Genomic DNA, 10,127 nt, shown 5'->3' on the forward strand with positions numbered 1-10,127 from the left:
CCCTTTTTCTTTATATCTTATTTGATAGGACAGAGAGAAATTGAGAGGGGGAGGGGAGATAAAAGGGGAGAAAGAAAGACATCTGTAGACCTGCTTCACTGCTCATGAAGTGTCCCCCTTGCAGGTGGGGAACAAGGGCTTGAACCCAGGTCCTTGCTTATGGTGATGTGTGTGCTGAAACAGGTGTGGACATTCTGTTTTTAAAAAACAAATCAAAAAGCAACTGTGAGATAGGAGCAGCAACCCCATAAGTCAGGGACACGGCAAAGGTGCCTTTTTAACATTTCTTTGAATCTTGTGAATGCTTTCAGTGAACATTCTACTAGAGGCTCAGGTCAATGCAATAAGACAAGAAAAGATAAATACTATACTCACAGTGGGAAGGAAGATACACTGTGGCTGTCTACCTAAAACAATCCAAGAGATCCAGCTAGGAAATAATTAGAACTTATGTAATTAGCATGTCCAGTGAGATACTCCATTAATGCACAGAACTTAGGATTTCTCCTGTAACTGCAAAACTAAGGAAAAGAATCAAGAATAACAGATCTTCACTAGCAACAAAAGTCTGCTCCAGATAAATCTATGAAAAATATGGGGCACATTTAAATAAAGACAACTATACATCTTCATTAAGGAATATCAAAGAAGACCTAAATAAAGAAAATACTGAATATGTTCCTGGGTAAAATGACTCAACAGTACAAATTTTTTAATCTGTCCCAGTTGATTAACAAAAATGATGCAGTCCCAACCCAAACCTCAAAGGAACTTTATGGAAACTCACAGGCATGCTTTTTTTTTTTTTAAGCAGGATATTGATTTATTGTAACTGATTAAGGGGCATCTCTGAGGCTCTCAGGAGTGCAGGGCCAGCCACTTGTTCAGGGGACCGCGGTTGGGGATGTATTTGACTCCACAGCCGTCTGGGATGAGGCGCTTTTCAGCCACCATGTCTTCGAATTTATCTGCATTAAACTTGGTGAAGCCCCACTTCTTGGAGATGTGGATCTTCTGGCGTCCGGGGAACTTGAACTTGGCCCTGCGCAGGGCCTCGATCACATGCTCCTTGTTCTGCAGCTTGGTGCGGATGGACATGATGACCTGGCCGATGTGGACCCTGGCCACGGTGCCCTGGGGCTTCCCGAAGGCACCCCGCATGCCTGTCTGGAGCCGGTCGGCCCCAGCGCAGGACAGCATCTTGTTGATGCGGATGACGTGGAAGGGGTGGAGTCGCACGCGGATGTGAAACCCATCTTTGCCGCAGCTTTTCACCATGTACTTGTTGGCGCAAATACGGGCAGCCTCCAGAGCTGGGGGGAAGGCAACAGAGTGACAAGATGGCACAGCAACCCACAGGACCCTCATAGACTCAGGGGACATCTGGAGGGGCTGAGTGGGGCTTTGAAGGTGGTCCCAAGGGGGGTACTCATGAACTCAAGGGGAATCGGAGCTGACTCAGGCTCTGGCTAGGGGAACAGAGACAGACATTCCTGCCTCACCTTCCGACGACAACTGCTCGTACTCATCCGAAACCATGTGGCCACAGAGCGGGAACTCGTCCACTTTTGCCTTCTTCCGCCCAAGGTCAAAGATTCGAATCTTGGCGTCGGGGACACCTCTGCAGAAGCGAGACTTGGGGTACGGCTTGTTCTTACAATACCGGTAACACCGGGCGGGGCGGCGGCCCATGGCGACTCCGAGGTCTTCGGCCGCGCGGCAGGAAGAGGAGAGCTCCCGACTGCGCATGCCTTATATAGAGAGCCTCTCTTCACGCCTGGGAACCATAGAGTTGCGGCCCTGAAGCTGTGGAGCCATAGGCTTGGTTTTAAAATTCTTGTGGACTATGCTTAAGAATAGCCAGGATTATTTTAGCCAAAGAACAATGGACACACCACAAGGCTACAGATATGTATTTATTTATTTATTTATTTATTTTAAACTTAGATTTTTTTTTCTGGGTATTATTTTTATTGATTGGATAGAGACAGCTAGAAATCGAGAGGGAAGAAGGTGATAGAGAGCAAGAGAGACAGAGAGACACCTGCAGCCGGGCTTCACCACTCACGAATATTTCCCCCTGCAGGTGGGGATCAGGATGTTTGAACCTGGGTCCTTGCGCACTGTATTAGAACATATGTACCCAGCTGGTTGTGTTACTGCCTGGCTGCAGATATTGCTTTTTCATTTAAAGATATTTTACCTTATTTGTTTATTCTTGGATAGAAAGAGAAATTGAGAGGGGAGGGAGAGATAGAAAGAGAGAGACACCTGCATCCCTGCTTTATCACTGGCAAAGGGGCTCGAACCTGGGCCCTTGGGCATTGTTAACACGTGCGCTCTACCAGGTGCACCACCACCGGACGCTGAAGCTACAGTTATTAATGGTGTAGTTTGGCAAAATAGTAGTGAAGTAGACCTATGAAACTGAAATGTTTCTTGGGAAGATCTGTATTTAGGCAGGGATTTCATAAACGATGAAGATGGGATTTGCTGAGTGGGGGGAGGGGACTCTTCAAAGGTTGGCACAATTTGTTATTCAGTTGGAAAAATAGTTATGGGGGCCGGGCGGTAGTGCAGTGGGTTAAGCGCAGATGGCGCAAAGCACAAGGACCCGTGTAAGGATCCTGATTCAAACCCCTGGCTCGTCTCCTGCAGGGGGGTCGCTTCACAAGTCTCTCCCCCTCTCAGTCTTCCCCTCCTCTCTCGATTTCTCTCTGTTCTATCCAACAACAACTGCAATAACAACAATAATAATAACCACAACAACGATAAATAACAAAGGCAACAAAAAGAAAAAAAAATAGCCTCCAGGAGCAGTGGATTCATAGTGCAGGCACTGAGCTCCACTGATAATCCTAGAGGCACAAAAAATGTAGTTGTTTAGGGCGGGGTAGATAGCATAGTGGTTCTGCAAAGAGACTTTCATGCCTGAGGCTCCAAAGTCCCACACCCAATCCCTGGTACCACTATAAGCCAGAGCAGAGCACATCTGATTAAAAAAAATTTTTCTAAAAAAAAAAAAAAAAAGGAAAAGTAGTTCTCTACTTCTCACCACATACAAAAATAAACTCCAAAATAAATTAAAGAAATAAACACACTACAAAAAAAAAATGAAATTCAAAGACAAAACCTGACCCCCAAATACAACATAAAAGAGGAAGATTTGAGGGCTGGGGAGACAGCATAATGGTTATGCAAAAACAAAAACAAACTTTTATGCCTGAGGTTCTGAGGTCCTAGGATCAATCCCTAACACCACCATAAATTGGAGCTGATCAGTGTGCTGGTAAAACTAAATAAATAGCATTTGGAAACAGAAGAGAAACATCAAACATCTAAGGAGTAAGTTACTACAACTGTCACCTGAAGATGGATTAGCTATGCACTTATTGACAACCTAGATGAACATGGAAGCTTTATCTTGTCCATCTCCAAAACTCTCTCCCTTTACACTGTCTGAACTGGAAGATGCTTTGAAGAGGGTTAAACCGGGAACGGCTGCTGGCTATAATAACATCACCCCAGAACTCATTCTTAACTTGGGCCCCGCGGCAAAGAAGTGGCTCACTACATTCCTGTCCCACATCTTGGAATCCGAATCTATGCCCAAAATTTGGCGTCGTGCAAAGATAGCAGTTTTGAAACCAAAGAAAGACCCAACACTGGCCGCCAGCTATAGACCAATTTCTCTCCTCTCCGTGTGTTACAAACTCCTTGAAAGACTGCTTCTGTCACGTATTCTTCTCCTCTTACAGAGAAATTCCTATCACTCGCCCAAGCTGGTTTCCGCCCAGGAAGATCTACCTACGAACAAGCCCTGGCCCTCTCAACTTACATTGAAAATGGATTCCAGAAGAATTTAAAGACGGGTGCTGTCTTTGTTGATCTCACAGCAGCCTATGACACTGTCTGGCACCGTGGTCTCCTAGTCAAGATCTCAAGATGCCTGCCTCCATGGGTGGCCAACACTATATCGTTTCTTCTCCAAAACAGAAGATTCCGGGTGCATCTGGGTGACAAGTCTAGCAGATGGAGACTTGTCTCAAGTGGCCTCCCCCAGGGCTCTGTTCTGGCTCCTACGCTATTTAATATTTACATCAATGACCTCCCAGAAACTTCTTCAAGGAAGTTCATCTACGCTGATGACATCTGCTGTGCAACTCAGGCATCCAAGTTCAACATCCTCGAGGAAACACTCACAAAAGACATGTCTCTGATATCTGATTACTGTAAAAAAAATGGCGACTAATCCCTAGCACTGCAAAAACGGTATCATCTGTTTTCCATCTACACCATGCCTCGGCCTCGCGTAAGCTTAATGTGCAGCTTGGCGGTACGAGAATCCGGCATGAAGCCCAGCCAGTCTATCTCTCGATCGCACCCTGTCATTTCACGAACATCTCATAAAAACTGCAGCAAAGGGGGTCGGGCGGTGGCGCAGTGGGTTAAGCGCATGTGGCGCAAAGCGCAGGGACCGGTGTAAGGATCCCGGTTCGAGCCCCCGGCTCCCCACCTGCAGGGGAGTCGCTTCACAGGCGGTGAAGCAGGTCTGCAGGTGTCTATCTTTCTCTCCCCTTCTCTGTCTTCCCCTCCTCTCTCCATTTCTCTCTGTCCTATCCAACAACGAATTGCATCAACAAGGGCAATAATAATAACCACAATGAAGCTACAACAAGGGCAACAAAAGGGGGGAAAAATGGCCTCCAGGAGCGGTGGATTCATGGTGCAGCCACCGAGCCCAGCAATAACCCTGGAGGAGGAAAAAAAAAAAAACCTGCAGCAAAGGTGGGTGCGAGGAATAACATCATTGCGAGACTGGCCAGCTCCTCATGGGGCGCGAGCGCTTCCACACTACGATCATCATCTCTGGCATTATGCTATTCCACTGCAGAATACTGTGCCCCAGTATGGTTCTGTAGCCCCCATGTCCACTTGGTCAATTCCAAATTATATTCCTCCATGAGGATAATTTCTGGAACCACCCGTTCCTCCCCGGTTCCATGGCTGTCAGTTCTTAGCAACATCGCCCCGCCAGATATTCGTCGGGATGCGGCATCATCTAAGTTCATTTCCCACGTCTACGCTCAACCGGACCTGCCAATATACGCGGATATCTTCGCCCACCCTGTCCAACGCTTGACGTCTCGTCATCCAATCTGGTCCCCTATGCCTACACTGAACTTCTCTGTTCCAGTCTCTTGGAAACAGAGTTGGCAGTCAGCTGAGGTCAAGAACAAACACCTCATCACAGCCCCCTGCAAGTGTCAACCCGGCTTTGACCTAGCACGTTATGATTGGGCCCTCCTCAATCGCTATCGAACAGTCCATGGCCGGTGCGCCGCTATGTTCCATCGCTGGGGAGCCAGAGACGACCCGAACTGCCCCTGCGGCTACAGACAGACTATGACCCACATAGTCAACTACTGCCACCTCTCCAGATTCAAAGGAGGTCTCGAAACTTTACATCAGGCTCAACCTGACGCTGTTGACTGGCTACGGAAGAAGGGCAAACGCTAGAAGAAGAAGAAGAACATGGAAGCTTTCTTTTTTTGCCTCCAAGGTTATTACTGGGTCTTAGTGCCTGCACTACAAATTCACTGCTTCTGGAAGCCATCCCCACCCCTTTTTGTTACCCTTATTGTTTATTGTTGTTGTTGGATAGGACAGAGAAATGGAGAGAGGAGGGGAAGACAGAGAGGGGGAGAGAAAGATAGACATCTGCAGACCTGCTTCACCGCTTGTGAGGCGACACCTCTGCAGACTGGGAGCCACCGGGGGCTCGAACCAGGATCCCTATGTCGTCCTTGCACTTTGCGCCATGTGCACTTAACCCACTGTGCTACTGCCCAGCCCTCTCTCTTTCTCTCTTTTAGTTCATTTATTCATTTAACACTCACTGAGACTTTGCTATATGCTACAGTCCATGCCAGTTCTCAGTGTTTACATAAAACATATGAATACGTTAATGTGAAAAAGAAAGTATCCCCTTAGCTTTACTATTTGAATAAGGCACATATATCTTTCAAAGCAGTTGCACAAAAGGTGGAGTGTTCTTAAGATGGTTTTGGTTGGATCCTTGTAAGAGTGTGTGCATATGTTTGCCCATGCTTTCTCTCTACCATAAGGAGGGAGCAAGGGAGGGAGGAAGAGAGAGAGAGAGAGATAGATCCTTATTGAACTAGACAGTTGTTCAATCTCCCTTATACAGCAAGGAATTCTTAAACTTGACTCCCTAGTGAAGACTTGAAGATGAATAAGGGGCCAGGACAGAATGTAGACAGTGTACCCTCCCCCTCTCCACTACCCAGCTTCACATTCTCCCTGTACCACTCTTTCTTTTTTTCTTTTCTTCCTTATTACTTCCATTCCTTCCTCTCTCCCTCTCTATTTCCGTACTCTCTTTATGAGCTATTAATAGAAACATTTAGATAGCAATTTTTAGAAGCTAATAATAGCAACATAGGTCATTATAACTAATTAGAGAGCTCATAAAACTATTGCGAGTACAGCTGGTCATTCATTTTGTGCAGTGCCAAGGATCTAACCCAGGGCCTCACACATGTACTTTATCACTGAACCATCTCCCTGGTCCCAGGAAACAATTAGTTCTTTAAAAATATTTATTTATTCTATTTTTGATAAGGACAGAGAAAAGGGAAGGAGAGAAAGGGAAGGGGAGAACACCTTCTCTCTGTTTTCTCTCTTTTACAATAGCGCTGCTCAGCTCTGGCTTATGGTGGTGTGGGGGACTTTGGAGCCTCAGGCTTGAGAGCTTCTTTGCATATCCATTATGCTATCTACCCTCTCCCTATTTCCCTTCCCCTTTCAATTTCTTTCTGTCTCTATCCAATAAATAAATTAATTAAAAATTTAAAAAAGAGAAAGAAAGACACCTGCAGCACTGCTTCACTTCTCATGAAGCCTCTTCCTTCCTCTGGTGGGGCCTGTAGTGTGAATTCATCTGGGTGCACCATTACCCAGCTCCCACCCACCCCCAAACTGATAATTTTCAATTTCATCACTTAGCAAGAGGAACCACTACCATTTTATGGGTAGTAAATATTAAACATCTTAAAAGTGTTTGTATACACACACACACACACACACACACACACACATGATTCTGGGGGATTTAACAGTGCACACAAAAGACTTTAACTGAAAGGACACAATACATAATAAAAATTATCAGGTGGGACTTATGCTGTGAAGAAAATAGATCAGTGGAAGTTGATGGGGAAATGACCAGGGAACAGATTGAGATGAATCTTGAAGAAGTAGCTATCAAGGTGATATCTGAGTGACAGGAAGAATACCTCTCTCACACAAATGGGACATATCCTAATGCTTCAAGCTGCTGGTCTCACTTAGTCATGGTGATTTTTCATGTCAATACTTATTGACAGAGCCATCCATTGTCATGGTCTGTAACATCCTGATGAATATTGACTTAGCACAGTTGACTTAATCTCATGCAAATGTTCATCCAGGGTTATCCAATATTTTATTATCATACACAGGTTATGATAAGCATGCCAGTCCCAGGTCCTTTCCCATCAATCTCCTGAGAACACATTTCTGGAAATAAAGTTGCTGAATCAAAAAAGCTGCCTGCTTTATTTTGAGCCAAAGTCAACTGACTCTCCAAGATCACCTCAACTTTAACATTTTTATTTTATTGAATGGAGACAGAGAAATTGAGAAGGAAAGGGAAGATAGTGAGGGAGAGAGACAGAGAGACACCTGCAGCCCTGTTTCACAGCTTGTGAAGTTTTCCCTCTGCAGATGGGGAGTGGGGGGCTTGAACCCAGATCCTTGTCATGGTAACGTACAAAGACAGGTGTCCTACCACCTGTTCCCTTGACCCCATGCTTTATTTATTTATTAATGAAAGAGAGGAGAGGAAAGAGAACTAGCGCCTGAGGATGCCAGGGCTTGAACTTGGGACCTCATGCTTGAGAGCCCAATGCTTTAATCACTGTGCCACCTTGTTTTCTCTTATTATTTTGCTATGGTTGGAATCTCCCATTTCATCATCTTTATCAGTATTAGAGATGTAATATCCAATAACTGTTCTGGCTTGAGTTTCTTTGGTTATCAGTGAAGTTAACGAAGAAGTAAAGTTAACCATCTTTTTTTCTACTTACTTTTTACCTAAATGGAAACTTCATTTCCCAGAAGCATGTCCTTAGGAGACTGGTGGGAAAGGACCTGGCACTGGGATGCTTATCATAACCTATGTATGATAATAAAAAATTAGATAACCCTGGATGAACATTTGCATGAGATTAAGTCAATTTTGCTAAGTCAATATTCATCCAGTTCAGCTCTGGTTTATAGTGGTTCAGGGGATTGAACCTGGAACTTCAGAGCCTCAGGCATGAGAGTCTCTTTGCATAACCATTATGCTATCTACCCCAACCCTATCAATCCTTTTTCTTTTAGATTGCTTTCAAAAAAGATGTTCCCTAGGACATCCAAGATGCAGTAATGCCAGCAATCATAGACACCCCATATTTTCTTTAAGTACTTTACTTTCATATCTGACCAGGGTCATATGTGAATTACTGTTTTAATTTATGCAAATATACATTCTACTTATGAGAAATGCTGCTCCTAGATAGCATTAAGTTGGAGAGCCCAGCTTCCCCCAACTCCAGAAGTCACTTATTAATTGATGTGCATCTTTCTCAAGTTTCTGTTCATCTGTACACAACACTCACTCAGAAAACTTTTCATTTGATTTGTTTTGCTTTTATGTAAATGCTGTTCTGTATGTATTGTGACATTTTTAAGTGCAATTTATTTACTTTTTTATCACTTTTTTATCACAAAAATATATACAGAAGGAAAGATACAGAGACCAAAGCACTGATCAACTCTGGCATATGTCAGTGCTGGGGAATAAATCTGGAGACTCAGAGCCTCAGAAGTGGATCCAGGGAGTTGGGCAGTAGTGCAGCAGAAAGGAGACATTAACAAAACCGTAGGATAGAAGGGGTACAACTCCACACAATTCCCACCACCCAATCTCCATATCCCATCCCCTCCCCTGATAGCTTTCCCGTTCTCTATCCCTCTGGGAGTATGGACCCAGGGTTATTGTGGGTTGCAGAAGGTGGAAGGTCTGGCTTCTGTAATTGCTTCCCTGCTGAACATGGGCATTGACTGGTTGGTCCATACTCCCAGTCTGCCTCTCTCTTACCCTAGTAGGGTGGGGCTGTGGGGAAGCGATACTCCAGGACATATTGGTGGGGTCTTCAGTCCAGGGAAGCCTGGCCAGCATCCTGATGGCATCTGGAACCTGGTGGCTGAAAAGAGAGTTAACATACAAAGCCAAACAAATTGATGAACAATCATGGATCCAAAGGTTGGAATAGTGGAGAGGAAGTGTTGGGGGGGGTACTCACTGCAGACTCGTGCACTTCTGCTTTCAGGTATATATTTTGCCCTATTTTATGGATACTTGTGAACACGTATCTCACAGCTCTATCTCACAGAACTGGTCTATATCTAGGTTTTGGGACTTTGTTAGGAAGAGAACCACCTGGGATGGAATTAGAGAATACTATGAAAGGAAAGGTCTCACCCTAGTGATGAAGCTGAAGGGTTGTCATTACACACCTGAAGTCTCTGGACACAGTCTGAGGTGAAGCATGTTGAGGTGGCACTCGTTGTGTTGATTAGGTTGTGATCGGTGGATGCAATATTATTTGATATGAATTGGGAGAAGCATGCAGGAAAGTGGGCCCCACCCTAAGGTTCCAGGACTGGGGGAAATATAGGCTCTATAGTGGAAATGTGAGGTTCCTGCTACGCTTTAAAAAATTTTTTTTATTATCTTTATTTATTTATTGGATAGAGATAGTCAGAAATGGAGAGGGGACAGAGTGATAGAGAGACACCTGCAGTCCTTCTTCACTACTTGTGAAGCTTTACCCCTGCAGGTGGGGACCAGGGTCTCAAACCAGGGTCCTTGGGCACTGTAACATGTGCGCTCAACCAGGTGTGCCACCACCTGGCCCCTGTTCCTGCTATCTTAAGGCTGAAGAAGACAATGGATAGTTATTGTTATCATCATATTATTTGGTAATTGGGTTAACTTTGAAAATTCCCTTTGTTAG

General features: G+C 44.8%; 1 protein-coding gene across 1 annotated transcript; it reads right to left on the minus strand.

The window, feature by feature from the left end:
- Positions 1-795: 795 nt before the first annotated feature.
- Positions 796-1,737, minus strand: LOC103110629 (large ribosomal subunit protein uL16-like). The gene is made up of 2 exons (XM_007519797.3): positions 1,503-1,737; positions 796-1,313 (listed from the first exon to the last, which is right to left on the minus strand). The coding sequence occupies exons 1-2, from the start codon at positions 1,690-1,692 to the stop codon at positions 859-861; spliced, it is 645 nt and encodes a 214-aa protein (XP_007519859.1). The 5' UTR covers positions 1,693-1,737; the 3' UTR covers positions 796-858.
- Between the last annotated feature and the right edge of the window lie 8,390 nt (positions 1,738-10,127).

The sequence above is a fragment of the Erinaceus europaeus genome, chromosome 7 (assembly GCF_950295315.1).
Source record: "Erinaceus europaeus chromosome 7, mEriEur2.1, whole genome shotgun sequence".
Taxonomy (NCBI): domain Eukaryota; kingdom Metazoa; phylum Chordata; class Mammalia; order Eulipotyphla; family Erinaceidae; genus Erinaceus; species Erinaceus europaeus.